This window comes from Dermochelys coriacea, chromosome 6, assembly GCF_009764565.3.
Source record: "Dermochelys coriacea isolate rDerCor1 chromosome 6, rDerCor1.pri.v4, whole genome shotgun sequence".
Taxonomy (NCBI): Eukaryota; Metazoa; Chordata; order Testudines; family Dermochelyidae; genus Dermochelys; species Dermochelys coriacea.
In genome coordinates this window covers 5430953-5446887 of record NC_050073.1, presented here as the reverse complement: position 1 = coordinate 5446887, position 15935 = coordinate 5430953, and the positions used below count along the sequence as shown (strand labels likewise).

The 15935-nt window shown below is 42.6% G+C and overlaps 1 protein-coding gene across 1 annotated transcript in view; it reads right to left on the bottom strand.

The window, feature by feature from the left end:
• Nucleotides 1–387: 387 nt before the first annotated feature.
• The window catches only part of LOC119856882 (E3 ubiquitin-protein ligase rnf213-alpha-like), a 175927-nt gene continuing 160379 nt past the window's right edge, over nucleotides 388–15935 (bottom strand). Inside the window, 5 exon segments of the mRNA XM_043516118.1 lie at nucleotides 388–2008; nucleotides 3376–3514; nucleotides 3517–3535; nucleotides 5271–5360; nucleotides 6431–6631. Coding sequence (XP_043372053.1) covers nucleotides 1837–2008; nucleotides 3376–3514; nucleotides 3517–3535; nucleotides 5271–5360; nucleotides 6431–6631 — 621 coding nt within the window. The 3' untranslated portion in view covers nucleotides 388–1836.

Here is a 15935-nt window from a genome sequence, read left to right as displayed (position 1 = left end):
TAGCAGGCTCATTCGCTTACCTGGCTCGACCATTGGGAGGAGGGAGACAGATGGCGACAATATGTAAGGGTGCATTATTTTGAGAAGGCTTAAAGTAGAACTGAGAAATTTTTGATAAATGGTTTTTTTGTTTTTGTTTTTTTCATCGATAAAGGCAGATTGATTGAACAAAGAATGAGGTTGGGTTCAAAAAATTTCCTGGCTCAAAAAAAATTGAGGAAAAATGTTTCAAAATTGTCAAACTATTTTGTTTTGAGACTTTCTGAATGAAGAAAATTTGTTTTCTGGTGCAAAATTACTTTTTTTTTTTTTTTTTTTTTTTGTTTCAGAGTTGAAGCTGATTAGACTGAAAGCAAAAGGTTACAGAAAAAATGAAATATTTCAAAGCTATCAAAATGAAATGTTTCAACTGATCCAAAATGGAAAAACAAGGTTGTTAAGTTTGTGAATATTTGGGGGATTTTATTTTCTTGACATGATTCAAGATGGGGTAGGAAAATGTTATCTTTTGAAAATATTCATAGAATGGAGAAACACTATTAAAAATTCCTATGCCAATTGATTTCATTAGAATGAAAACAAATTTTCTCCCAAACGCACATGCGCGCACACACCCCATGCATGCACACCCCTCCCTTTCACAGTCTTCAAACCTGATAATAACTAAAAAAATTGGACACTTTCTTGTTCCATTGTTTATTGAGAGGCGCAGGGAAATTTCTGCATTGTAAGCCAGGCAGAAAAAGATTGTTGCAAATATTTTTTCTAACACCTAATTTTCACGTAGCTGCAAAACACTGAGCAGAGGCTCACAGATTGTAAGGCCAGAAGGGACCACTGTGATCACAGTCTGTAATACAGAGCATGCCATGACACTGCCAAAAGAACTGACGATTCCATCTGCTAAAGCCCAAGTAAAGAGCTAGAGTACAATGGAGGGCGACTCGGACCAAGCCTGAGAATCCCTGGCTGAGAATTCATCAGACTTTTAAAAATTAGGGGCCTAATGCTCTGTTATCCATGGGGAATTCTCCTCCTCTGCTTTGTACCTTGTGTCATTCTTGCACCAAGAGAGGGCACCGTGGCTGCAAAGGACCTTTCTGACTTGGTAGCATTTTACATGTGCTTTGCTCAGGTGCAAATGACTGCAGGAGTAGTCAGGCTGAGAACCAGCCTTGCTGACTCCAGTGCAAGGCCCAGCCTACACTTGGAAGTTGTGCTGGTATAACCATGTTAGTGAAGAGTGTGATCATTTTACCAAAATAGCTATGCCCTGGCCAGCCCTAGGCTGGGGTCAGTTACACCAGTATGATAGCATCTGGATCTTTTCATCTGCAGATGCCACAGCACTTTACAAAACCAATCAGTATCATTTCCCACATTTTACTGAACAGAACATAAGTCTCCTGAGTCCCACTCCCCGGCTCTAGTCACTAGCCTTCAGTGCTTCTCCTTATAGCTAGGTGCACTTACAGAGGTATAGCTTATTCCCCTTCTCTATACTGATATCGTTAAAGCACTACGTGCTGACAGGGCCTAAGTGGCACGAGAATCATGCCCATCATTTGTAGTTTTCGGTGGGTGAAATTCACCCGCTTGCAGAGAGCAACGTGCATAGCAACACTCACCTAGCTGGTCATGCCCATAACATCTCCACTCAAATGCCCGGGCCTAGGCACCACTTCAATCCGATTGAAGGTTTATTTTGATTCAAGTGATGCATCAGCCTGGTGATTTGAGACTCACTTCTTAAAGAAACTCTACTTCCTAAATCTCTGCGGATTACAGGCTGGGTGCAGTAATTTGGTATCCACAGGAAACAATTCATCGACCCATTCACTCTTGGCTGTAGGAGTGGGCGTATGTTTTGTTGATTAGCACGGCAGTTTTCCACACTGAAATGACTTTCTTCAGCTGAAGGTCTGGGCTCACAGTGCTGGTCAGATTCATAATGTAATTTTCCTCTTTTCCTTCTTTTTCTAAATATGCTTGAAAGGTCTCCACTATCCTGTTCATAAAAGAAAACAAGATTGTAAATGTACAGGACACTGGTTCGGAAAGGCTAAGTGCCAAGTCTGACAGGCACACCAGTTTCTTGAGTTCCCTTTTAACACTGTTGGTCACTTCAGATGGTATAAAGTGGGGTATTTTTCTGCAGCGAGTTTTGACTTTTTGTTGAAAAATGAACCCCCCTCTTCCCCCCCAAACCTGAAAATGAGTTGCTGAAAAGTAAACATTTTCAGTTCAACACTAGTGAAATGTTGTTGGCTCAAATGAAAGTCTAAATTTTTGGTTTTCTGAACAAAATGTTTTTGAGGAAGGCAGATGCTTCCTGAGAATGTACATTTAGTCCAAAACTCAATTTTTCATTCAAAAAAGCCCTACGCGTAAAGTTTCTAAAGCCTCAATTAGTGAATATTCAAGAGTTGTCAGACAAGAGGTAACGTTTCTTTCCATCAATTTTTAAGCAAAACAATGTGATCTTAAACAGCAGTGGGTAAAATTATCCAGTACTGGAGATAATTCTGGGGAAGAAAACAAGGCATTAAAGGGTCATAAGGAATAGAAGATTCCAAAACTCCAGCCCTTATCTAAAGAATGAGATTTAATATCCCTGCTGGAATTTTTATCAACAACAACCGATGTTGTTATCCATAGATATGCCTAATCCATTCTTAAGTCTTACAAAATTCTCAGCCTCAATGACTTCATGTGGCAGTGAGTTCCACAAGCTAATCACAAGCTATGTAAAAAACTATTCCCTATGAATTTCCTACCTTTCAATTCCATTGAACATCTCTTTGTTCTTGTGTTATGGGACTGGAAGAACAGATGCCTCCTGATCTTCCTTCTCTTGACCAGTCAGTATTTTATAGACCATTATTCAATCTCCTCTATTCCTAGATAACAATCTCAATCTGTTCAGTCTCTCTTCATAGCAGTTTCTCCACAAACCTGATCATTCTCATTGCCCTTCTCTAAGCCCCTCTAGTTCTGCAGTATGGAAAGTCTGAGAATCTCTAGCCTAGCAGGTTATCCAATTCTAGAAGATTTGGAGATCTATGGAAAAAGACCTTTTATATGTGATATGATTTGACCTTTCCCTTTTAATACAGCATACGAGTAATATACAGGCAATTTTAAGATGCTGGGTTTCTTCCCCTACATTTGCCTTGATCTTTTAACCTGCATTTTAAAAAAACCAACCAACCAAACATACCCACAGAGGCTCTTAAATCAACAGGGAATCGTATCTAAAGTGGTTTGTGCCTGCTCCAAATTAAAAGTAAAAAAAAAAAATTTTTTTTCATCTGGATCTAAATGTTCGTGCAGAGGCCCTTCGCCTATTCACAGACAAGAGAAATATGTTGTTACCCCCAACTGTTTTCGTAGCTTTCCAATGTCACTGTGATCATTTCGTGCAGCTCAATGATAAAGAACTCAATATTGACAGTGGATAGCGCAGTTGTTAGCTCCTCCCTCTCCTGGTCAGCCAGCTCGTCATGGAAGCCTTGTCTATCAGGAAGAAGGGATTCTGAAATGAGAAGCACAGTGTCAGTGGGGGCAACTGCAGAGGTGTTACAGGAGTGGCTGGATACCCCATGCACAGAGCAGTTGAGGATGTGCCTAATGGAAGAGTGTCCTCACTTGGCTCAGAGCAGGTGTAGCCTAGTGACGCTTGCTTCTGCCCTATGCAGAGGGGGTGCTCCTGGGGTGGGATGGAGCAGGTGGCTCTGCACATGACCTCAGGCCAGTGCTGCGGTCCCTGTAGCCAGCAAAACTTTCATAGCTTTTATTGACTAATATATGTTGGGCTAATGTCTATCCATCTATGATCCATCCATCCATCTCACATTATCAATATTGATACCACAATGCATTAAACACACAATATCAATAGAACATTATATTGTAGATACATTTCTAGCAGTTACCTCGCCTGAATTGTCTGTCTTTTTATAATCCTGTTCTCTTGTGCTAAGTATCCCATAACACTTTGCAAAACTGAAGTCAGCTTTGGCATTAGAAAATAAGAAACTTGCCAAACGCAAAATACCTTAATGTTGTGCCCAGTACAAGATGGACCAGTACCTGGAACACTGGTATCCAAAACAAAGTAAGGGAAGATACAGAACAACAAGTTAAGGAATGATGGGCTGGATCTTTGTGACGTATAAAGCATTTTGTAACTTGTAAACCATCCTATAAATACTATTTGCTGAAATATGTAACTGGGAGCACACCTTCTGTGTAAAGTGAATTTAACAAGAGCAGCACAAGACGGCTTCACGGAAACGGCTATATTACAAAGCCTTTCTTCCAGTACTACGCTGTTGTTGTTGTTTATTATTTTATTATTATTGTCAGTGTTGTGGTAGCCATGTTGGTCCCAGGATATTAAAGAGATGAGTGGGTGAGGTATTCTCACTGGAACAACGTATGTTGGTCAAAGAGAGATACTTTCGAGATGCACTGAGCTCTTCTTCGGATCAGGGAAAGACTAACTGATCTCTCTCTATACTCTTCCTGACATTTAGCAATAAACCCGACTGATCTCTTGAATATACTTCATAACAAACCAAGATGTAGATAAACAATTGTCTATGCAATCAACAGTATTAAGGCCATCAGGTCCCATCCAGCCCAGCCTCCTGCCAAATCCGGGCCAGAGAATCTCCCCCAGAGATTCCTGCTTCTGGCACAATAACTCCTGGCTGAGTTAGAGTGCAACTTTGAGAAAGGGACGACGCACCTAGATTTACAGACTCCAAGTGATGGAGCCTGACAGCAGCAGAAAAGGGACTGCACAGCAAGTGAGCAGAGAACATTGGTCATAACTAGAGCTGGTGGGGAAATGTTGGGATAGTTTCCTGCACAAAAGTTTGACTTTTAATCAGAAAACAAAACAATAACTAAAATAATTTTATCTGTGGCTTGCAGCATGACATTTGACCGTGGGATGGCCCTTGGGCCAGGCAGGTGCCATTTGCTGTGCTCAAGGAACTCTGTTCAGATCTGGTGGAGTTACAAGCAATTGAAAATCACCCATTTCACAGTCCAGCTGGCTTTCAGAAACATGTCCAAAAGAGGCATAGGTTTTCAGCTGGAAAGTTTTCATGTTCTACTTTTTGCAGCAAAGTCAAAATTTTCTGTGGAAAAACTTCAGTTTGTCAAACCCAATTTTCTGATTAAAAACAATTTGCACAGAAAGTTTTCAGCCTTGCAACAGCCCCATCCTTGGCACTCACTGGGGTGGGTTCCTCCATTACCTGGTTCATTTGTAGAAGTAGCACTGATCTCTTTGCTGACAGGATCTGCCACAGAGACAAGATGTACTTCAGCCGGGTTTGTGGGACAACCTGGGATGAAACAACACAGACAGGGTTTACCCAGACGTTGGTACCCAGAAAGCCTTGACACTGTTACTTAAATCCTCATCACAGAAGTGAGTATATTCCCTATTCATTTCACAGTTGCCTTGCTTCTGCCAAAGTTTTAAAGAATGTCAAGCCACTGAGCTGGTGGGAGTCACTGGCTAAGTACCTGGAACCAGAGTTTGCTGAAATGTGAAACCAGCTTTTGACAGCCTTTTGTAGGCACAAAGATAATATTTTCTTTGTTTGTTTGTTCAACTAGTTCAATGAATAGTTCATTGAGTAGAATGGTCAAGCTCTGGTTTGAAAATCTGGGATCCTCCTGGTATCTGGCAGGCATTTTCAGAGTGTGCCCATGCGGATTATTTATTAGTATTGTATTGCAGTAGTGTCTAGAAGTACCAGTCACCATGTGCTGGGATGTAACAAATGGACAATGCATGTCTCCAAATGAATACAGGGTAATCTTTTCAGAAGTGTCTAAGTGAGTTAGGAGCAATGTTCCTTCTAATTATGTAATCTATGTGTGGAATGAATTTTATCAAAAGTGACTTGGGGGCTGTGGAGGAGCTGAAGAACCTGGGGAGGTAGGAGTTGGGTGAGCTGAATTCCTGCAGAATGTTTCAATTTAATCAAGTCGGCATTTTCTGACAGAGAAATCAGAGTGTAGTACAGTATAGTCAATCTATATTGTAGGGTTGGTCGGAGAATGGGTTTTTTTCCACAGAATATTTCAATGAAATTTTTTGTGGAAAATTTCAACCTGAACAAAATGATGCTTTTGTTTTTTTCAGAGCAAAGTTTTCCATTTTGGGATGAAACTCAAAAGTTTTTTTCATTTTTTTTTTTTTGATGGAAAGTTGAAATTTTCCATGGAAAATAACAACAAAAAAATCCTTTAGTCAAAATCCCAAATTCCTCTCAAAGAACAGGTTTGAAAGAAACCTTACTCTATATTCAGACTCTGTAGTAGAAAGTATGAAAACAAAAAATATTTATTATAAAGAGAGCTTCATTTTCATTGCTGTGAATTCAAACCAAAGTTCATCTCTTACCGGTAAGTCTCTGAACTGCTTTGCATTAGCCTCCATCTTCAGGTCATTTCTGACATACTCAGTCAGGAGCCGCTCCGGGTCCCCTCCAGTCACGGCCAGGAGCTCTACAGCCACTTTCAGGGTGGAGAGTGCTCTGGAAATTTCGCTCACTGAACCGGCCTCTTCCATAATGAGTTTCATCAGACTCGCACTCAGTGGTTCCTAAGGATAGCAACAGGAGACAAAAGGAGTCAGGCTGTCTGTAGGATTTCCACATCCAATTCCCATTACAATCAATAGCATCCAAATCCCCTAAGCAACTTTGGAAAACTCAGCCAAAGTGTTTCTACCCTGGTCTTATATGATCCAAGGGATTGTATATAATGTGTGAAGAAGATGTGAGGAATTTTGATAGAGGTGCCATATATAAGACAAATGAATATTAGATGAATAGATTCTAAGGCCAGAAGAAACCACTGTGATGGTCTAGTGAATCTGACCACCTGTGTAACACAAGCCACAGAACATCCCCAAAATAATTCCTGAACTACAGCAGCTCTTTCAGAAAAACATCCAATCTTGATTACTAGTGATGGAGAATCCGCCATGGCCCCTAGTAAATCGTTCCAATGGTTTAATTATCCTCGCTGTTAAAAATTTATACTTTATTTCCAACGTGACTTTGTCCAGCCACTAGAGCACAGTATACCTTTGTCTACTAGATCGAAACGCCTTTATCATCAAATATTTGTTCCCCATGTAGGTACTTAAAGACTGTGATCAAGTCGCCTTATTGTTAAGCTGTGTTAATAATGCACAGATACTATTAAGTATTTTATCTCATTCTGGTAGTTAAGACTGTGAAGTCAGGTGACACTAAGCAAAACTCCGACAGATTGTAAGTGCTATACATTTTTTGATTTTGCCATAGAATTCAATTGAGAATTCTTTCCCTGCTTGGAATTCTAGGGGAAGGTGACAAACTATAGAAAGGATATCATTCTCTATGAAACTGGAAAGGTTTGGAGATCAGTTTCTATGGAACCACATTAAAAGATCTTTTATCCTTACTAATTTTTATGGGACTTAGGAGAAGGGTACATGGGTATTCCCACGTGGGATCAACACCAAAGCCCATGTAGCCCAGTCACCTGTCTCTGACAACAGCCAATACCAGATGCTGCAGAGGAAAGCGTAGGAACCCCACAGTATCAGATGGGGGATAATCTGCCTGACCCCCCCAAGCTAGGTCCCATCTAGTCTCTGAGATTGGCTCAAACCCTAAAGCAGGAGGTTTTACAAAATTTCTGTCATCAATAATTATGCTAACTGGATATTCTTGTGATCTACAGAAATGTCCAATACTTTCTGGAATCTTGCTAATTTCTTGGCCTCAGTGACTTCCTGAGGCAATGAGTTCCACAGGATGATCACATATCATATGAAAAAGTATTTAATTGGATCAGTTTTGAATTTGCCACCTTTTAACTTCATTGAATGTGAGGAGGTTACTCACTTGGTGTAGTAATTGAGGTTCTTTAAGATGGTTGTCCCTGTGGGTGCTACACTTTAGGTGTCTTGATGCCCTGCACTTGTAATCAGATTTGTGGTAGCAGTGCCTGGTTGGGTTGTGCACGTTCTGTTGCCATCTCGCAGTGCTTCAGGCAGTTACATAGCACTGCACGACTAATTGTACCTCTGTTCCTTCTCCACCACAGAGAATCTATGCAAAACTCCGAAATAGACGGGTGGAGGGAGGGTAGTGGAGCACCCAGAGAAACAACCATCTCTAAGAACTTCGTTTACTGCACCAGGTGAGTAACCTTCTCCTCTTTTTTGAGGAATGTCCCTGTGGGTGCTCCACTTTAGGTGACTATTGAGCAGTGGTCTCAGTGGAAGGGAGGGGCTTTGGAGTTGTGTTGTGGATGGTGGATAACACCGTGAGTACAAAGCGAGCGTCTGATGCTGACTGTTGTATAGCAGAGTGTTTTGTGAATGGATGGGCTGATCCCCAAGTTTCTGCTCTGCAAATGTTGACAATAGGAACATTGTTGAGAAAAGCTACGGATGCGGAAAGTGCTCTGGTAGTGTGTGTGTAGATGCCCGTTGGGATTTGTAAATGGAAGTTTTGATAACAAAGGTGGATACAATCTGATATCCACTTAAATAGTTTCTCCCATTGATCATTCTGTTAGAAATTCATCAAGATTATTTGTCTTTATAAATGGTTTTGCTCTTTCAATGTAGAAAGCTAGAGCTCTGCGAGTGTCCAGTGTGTGAAGTGATGCCTTCCTTCCATCTGCATGTGGTTTTGGGAAAAAAACAGATAAGTAAATGGGTTGATTCAAGTGAAAGAGGGAGGCAACCTTGGTAAGAATTTGGGAGGTGGTCTTAAGGCAACTTTGTCTTTAAAGGAAGTTGTGTATGGGAGATTGCCATTAAGGCACCCAGTTCTCCCACCCATCTGGCGGACACGATGGTGATGAGGAATGCCACCTTCATAGATAGGTGGAGTAGTGAGCCAGTGGCTCAAATGGTTTTCCCATAAGCCCTCATTAAATGAGATTGAGGACCCATGTAGGCGGTGGGTTCTTTATTTCTGGGTAAGTGCTCTCAGTGCCCTTGAGGAAACATTTGGTTGTTGGGTGGGCGAATATGATGACCCAATCAACCTTCTCATGGAAAGCTGTGATCACCACCAGGTAGACCTTGATGGAGTTCATAGACAGCCCTAGGTTTTTAAAGTTCTAATATGTAATCAAGTACCATTAGTAAAGGAGAGGATGTTAAGATTTGTTTATCTTGGCATCAAACACTGAACCATTTCCACTTATGGCTATATGTCTTTCAGGTGCTGGTTCTATGGTTATTCATTAATGTGTCCTTTACTTCCTCCAAACAGGTCATCTCAATTCCTCAGTTCCATGGAGGAGCCAGGCCTTGAGGTGGAGTATTGTGAGGTTGGGATGGTCGACATGTCCTGCATCTTGCAAGAGGAGGTGAGGTACTAGAGGAAGGGTTTGAGGCAGGTTCACCACCATCTTTAACAGTTATGGGAACCATGTTTGTCTGGGCTATGTAGGTGCTATCAGAATGACTCTGGATTTGTCCCTCTTGATCTTGTGTATGACCCAGTTTAGGAGTAGGGTCGGAGGGAATGCATACATCAGCGGTGCTTCCCATTCAATGAGGAGAGCACTGCTTAGGGAGCGGTGTCTCAGTCCTGCTTTGGAGCAATATTGTGGGCACTTGGTATTCTGTGCTGTTGCAAAGAGATTTATGGTGGGAAATCCCCATAACATGAATATCATCTGTAGAATTCCAGGATCTATCTCCCATTCATGAGTTTGTGAAAACTCTCTGCTTAAGGCATCTGCTGTTGTGTTTTGACATCTCAGAAAGTAGGATGCTGATACACCAATTCCAGAGTTGTATTGCCTCTGTGCATAAGGAGCATGACCGTGGGTGGACCCCCCCTCAGCGGTTTATGTAAAACATGCACACTATATTATCTGTGAGGCTCCTGATGGTGGTTTCTGATTAGAGGTAGAAAGTATTTGCATGCATTGCGGACTGCCCTTAGCTCCAGAAAGTTTATGTGCATGTTGGACTCCAACAGGGACACTCAGCCTTGGACTGTATTGTTGAATAGATGTGCCCCCTAGCCTATTAGAGAAGCATCTGTGGTGATTGTCATAGTTGGAGTTCTTTGTAGAAACAGGACTTTTACAGACATTCTTAGATTGTGTCCACCATTTTAAGGAGTCTTTTACCCTGAGTTGTGTTGTAAGACATCTGTTTAGGTTGTGCCTGTGTAAACTATTCAAAGCCAGGCCTGCAGGCATCTCATGTGAAGTCTGGCATGTTTCGACAACAAATGTTGTTGCTGACATATGCCCCAAGAGCTGTAAACACAGTCTGGCAGATGTTTGTGGGCTGTCCTTCACAGTCAAAATTAGTGTGATGAAGCATTGTTGAGGTAGCGTTGCTGTTGAACAGTATAGGCTCCTATGAATTCCAATTTCTGGACAGGAATCAGTGTGGACTTTTACACATTTATTTGTAACCCTAGGCTCGTGAAAAGGGTTATTGTACTGTATTGTGTAGCATTTTTATTGCTGCTTGTTGTATTTGTGCCCTTATGAGGCAGTTGGCCAAGTATAGAAATATCATTATGCTGTGCCTGTGGAGGTGTACTGCCACAACAGATAGAACTTTGGAGAAAACCTTGGCGTGGTGGACAAGCCAAAGGGTAGTACTTTGTATTGGAAGTATTATTTCCCTCGGGTGAATCTCAGGAATCTTCTGTGTGATGGGTAGATAGTAATGTGGAAATACATGTCCTGAAGGTTGAGAGCCAAGAGCCAGTCTCCCTTTTCTAACACTGGAATGATGGTTGATAGTGTCACCATCTTGAAATGTTAGGTTTTTTCAAATTTGTTGAGTTTCCTTAGATCCAACGTGAGTCTCCATCTGCCTGTCTTTTTCTGCATGAGAAATAATTTGAATAGAACTCTTTCCCTCTGTGCTGAGTTGGTACAAGTTCCACTGCACCTAGGTGAAGATGATTTACTTTCTGTTGCAACAGTAACTCATGAGAGGGGTCCCTGAAGACAGATGGGGATGGAGATAGAGGGGATGGAGTAACCAGTTAGGTTTTAGGAATAATCCAATCTGTCTGTTGTGATGTTGTGCCAGACTCTGTGAAAAGGTGACAATCTATCTCCGAATGATTGGGAGATGGTCTCTGTTTCTAGGGTTAAAATTTGAAGTTGTCTCATGCCCTTGACCAGACCTTCAAAATTGCTGTCTAGTGTTGGACTGTGGGACATCGAAGGTTGGTTTTGTAGGTGTCAACATCTGATTTGTCTTTGCTTGCAACATTGGTCATTCTATTTTGTACATATGGTGGCGATCGGAATCTCCTGGGTATAATACCTGCCCTATTTCTTTTTATTTGCAGGTGCATAGATACCAGGGATTTCAAAGTTGGCCATGAGTCTTTAAGGGTGTGGAGAGATTCGTCTGTTTTGGCCACAAATAATTTGTGCAAGTCCTTGACCATTACCTGGACCTCCCTGGGGAACCCTGAGAGATGGAGCCAGGATGCACAGCACATAATTACAGATGTTACGATGGATTGTGCTGCCATGTCTGCAGAGTCGAGAGGCTTGCAAGGCCATCTTGGTGATATGTTCTTCAGTGATATTTGCTTTAAATTGTTTTTTTTTTTTTATTGTCAGGCAGACTGTCAAATTCTGACGTTTTCAAAAAGATTGTGTGTGTCTATTTTGCCAGTTGAGCTGCATAATTAGCTATGTGGAACTGAAGTGTTGTGGAGGAATAGGTCTTGAGGCTGAAGAGGTCTAACCTTTTCCAATCTTTGTCACATGGGGTTCTTATAGAATGGTGGTGGTTTCCATTTTCGTTTACTGCATTCAACACTAGTGCGTTTGGTGTGGAGTGCATAAATAAAAACTCAGCAACTTTAGATGGCACATAATATTTTTGCCCAATCCCTTGCATAATGTGTGTGCTGTTGCTGGTGTCTGCCAGATGGTTTTTGCAAGTTCCATAATAGCATCATTGACTGGTAAAGCCATCTTTGCTGATGGAGATGACTGGAGTACATCCAGTAGCTTATGTTGAGATTCAGGTACCTATTGTAAAGAAATGTCTAACGATTCTGCTACTCCTGTGAAAAGGTCCTGAAAGGCCTTGAAACCATCCCCAGTGGTGGGGAATGGTGGCATTACAGTTTCTTCCAGTGATGAGGCTTCCTGGGCAGATATTTCATCAGTTTTGTCAGTCACTTTCTCCTGTGTTTCTGAGGGTGCTGGGATAGGTGAAATGGGGATCGTGTGGCTCTTGATCTTGAGCAGGCTAGGAGGTCTGCCGTGTTTGGCCCTGTATATTGCCCATAGACTTCAGTAGAGCCAGCTCAGTAGGAATGGCATGGGAGGTGGTGCCCATACCAGGCTGTGCCTCTGCAGATGAATGGTGTGCTGGTAGATGAGATGGTTCAGGTCTGGGTGAGGAGTGACGAGGATAATTATCACTGTCATCCTTGTCTTTATCATAGAATATCAAGGTTGGAAGGGACCGCACAAGGTCATCTAGTCCAACCCCCTGCTCAAAGCAAGACCAAGCCCCAACTAAATCATCCCAGCCAAGGCTTTGTCAAGCCTGACCTTTAAAAACCTCTAAGAAAGGAGATTCTACCACCTCCCTAGGTAACCCATTCCAGTGCTTCACCACCCTCCTAGTGAAAACATTTTTCCTAACATCCAACCTAAACCTCCCCCACTGCAATTTGAGACTATTACTCCTCATTCTATCATCGGTACCATTGAGAACAGTCTAGATCCATCCTCTTTGGAACCCCCTTTCAGGTAGTTGAAAGCAGCTATCAAATCCCCCCATTCTTCTCTTCTGCAGACTAAATAATCCTAGTTCCCTCAGCCTCTCCTCATAAATCATGTGCTCCAGCCCCCTAATCATTTTAAGGAGTACTTGTGGCACCTTAGAGATTAAGGAATTTATTTGAGCATAAGCTTTCGTGAGCTACTGCTCACTTCATCAGATGCATTCAGTGGAAAATACAGTGGGGAGATTTATATACATAGAGAACATGAAACAATGGGTGTTACCATACACACTGTAATGAGTGATCAGGTTAGGTGAGCTATTGCCAGCGGGGGGGGGGGACCTTTTGTAGTGATAAACAAGGTGGGCCATTTCCAGCAGTTGACAAGAACGTCTGAGGAACAGTTGGGGGGGGGGGGGGAATAAACATGGGGAAATAGTTTTACTTTGTGTAATGACCCATCCACTCCCAGTCTCTATTCAAGCCTAAGTTAATTGTTTCCAGTTTGCAAATTAATTCCAATTCAGCAGTCTCTCGCTGGAGTCTGTTTTTGAAGTTTTTTTTGTTGAAGAATTGCCACGCTTAAGTCTGTAATCAAGTGACCAGAGAGATTGAAGTGTTCTCCAACTGGTTTTTGAATGTTAATTCTTGACGTCTGATTTGTGTCCATTTATTCTTTTACGTAGAGACTATCCAGTTTGACCAATGTACATGGCAGAGGGGTATTGCTGGCACATGATGGCATATATCGCATTGGTAGATGTGCAGGTGAACGAGCCTCTGATAGTGTGGCTGATGTGATTAGGCCTTATGATGTCCCCTGAATAGATATGTGGACACAGTTGGCAACTGGCTTTGTTGCAAGGTTAGGTTCCTGGGTTAGTGGTTCTGTTGTGTGGTGTGTGTGGTTGCTTCAGGTTGGGGGGCTGTCCCCCAAGATCTGTGAGTGATGGGTTGACCTTCAGGATAGGTTGTAGATCCTTGATGATGCATTGGAGAGGTTTTAGTTGGGGGCTGAAGGTGATGGCTAGTGGCGTTCTGTTGTTTTCTTTGTTGGGCTTGGCCTGTAGTAGGTGACTTCTGGGTACTCTTCTGGCTCTGTCAATCTGTTTCTTCACTTCAGCAGGTGGATATTGTAGTTGTAAGAATGCTTGATAGAGATCTTGTAGGTGTAGGTGTTTGTCTCTGTCTGAGGGGTTGGAGCAAATCCGGTTGTATCGTAGAGCTTGGCTGTAGACAATGGATCGTGTGGTGTGGTCTGGATGAAAGCTAGAGGCATGTAAGTAGGAATAGCGGTCAGTAGGTTTCCGGTATAGGGTGGTGTTTGTGACCACTGCTTATTAGCACCGTAGTGTCCAGGAAGTGGATTTCTTGTGTGGACTGGTCCTGGCTGAGGTTGATGGTGGGATTGAAATTGTTGAAATCATGGTGGAATTCCTCAAAGGCTTCTTTTCCATTGGTCCAGATGATGAAGATGTCATTAATGTAGTGCAAGTAGAGTAGGGGCATTAGGGGATGAGAGCTGAGGAAGTATTGTTCTAAGTCAGCCATAAAAATGTTGCCATGCTGTGGGGCCATGCAGGTACCCATCACAGTGCCGCGGATTTGAAGATATACATTGTCCCCAAATGTGAAATATTTATGGGTGAGGACAAAGTCAAAGTTCAGCTATCAGGTTTTGAGCTGTGTGGCACACGTACCGCAGGTGGCCCCATTTTGTCGGTCAGTGCTGAGTTTTGGGGGTTTTTTTGGCTCCATGGGTGCTGATGTTGAGGGTTTCACTTTGCTCTGCGAGCCTCCATTTGAGCTCTTCTTCATAGGGTCTTCACTCTCTGAGAAGTCTCGAAACCAGACAGTCTGGTGTCTCATGATCCAACACACTAGGTGCTGTCAGTACCAGGGTAGATTTTTTTTTTTTTTTTTCAGTCAGGGATCACTTTTTCTTAACCAATTCCCAGTGCAGAAAAGTCTGGGAACGCTCTTTGGTTGCCTTTCTTGGGTAAAGGATCCTTTGTGGGCAGTGCGGGGACAGAACCTCTGTCAAAGGCTGCCGATGGCGACAGTTGGCCCCAAGGTGTCCTGGACTTGGGGTCTGAGGCCAGCCTGAGGGATTTCTACATCATAAGGAGTTTAAGTTGGAAATTCCTGGTTTTTCTTGCCCTGGCCATGAGGTTCTGGCAATATGGACACTTTTGAGTAATGTGCATCTCACCGAAACAGCGGACAGTCAGTGTGTGTCTGTCAGAAACCGGGATTGACTGTCTACAAGTCAGGCAGCATTTGAAGCCCAGTGATCCGGGCATACCTGAGGGAGTCTGTCCCCCTACAAAAAAGGAGGGTAATAATCCTACTGGCGCTAAACATCTTCCTGCTGAGGGGAATAAGGGTACATGGGGGAAGAAATTTAAAAAAAAAAATAGATATTCTACCCTTTATACCTAACTACTGCTTATACTATAAAGCATCTAAAAGCTAACCTTATCTAAGGTAAGAGAGTGTTGCTGATCACTCTGACTCAAGCCAAAGGCAGGAGAGAAGGAACTGAGGGACAGTTAGTCGCGCAGTGCTATGTAACCATCTGAAGCGGCTCAAGATGGCAACAGTACATGCGTGACCCCACCGGGCACTGCTACCACAAATCTCCAATTACAAGCACAGGGCATCAAGACACCTAAAGTGGAGCACCCACAGGGACATTCCTAAGAACCACCTCTTGCTCCTGTGTTATGAGATGGGGAGAACACCTTTCTCTAGATCAATCATTGTTTTATTATGGGAATTATTTCAAAATGTGTTTGAAGTTCAATAAATGTTACATCAGTGTAATTCCGGAGTAAAATCCGGACAGTAAAACTGTTGTAAAGCTGGTGTACAAGGGAAGAGAAACAGCCCCCCTGACTCCGAGTGGCCAAGGAACTATACAAAATGTGCTTTTCAGTGGCTAAAGTTAGTCTGATGCTCCCCTTGGCTCAGGAGCCTGATCCTGTCATACTCTGCAGCCACTTTGTGCTGCTCTGAGGTCTCAAGCTGAGCACCCAAATCCCGGAGGCACCCAGAAATGAGTGGATAGTTTAGAGAATGCTGCCCTTAATGGGCGAGTGGACATACTGTAGGGTTTGGGATATTTACTCAACCTTCTGACCCTATAGTGGCTATGAA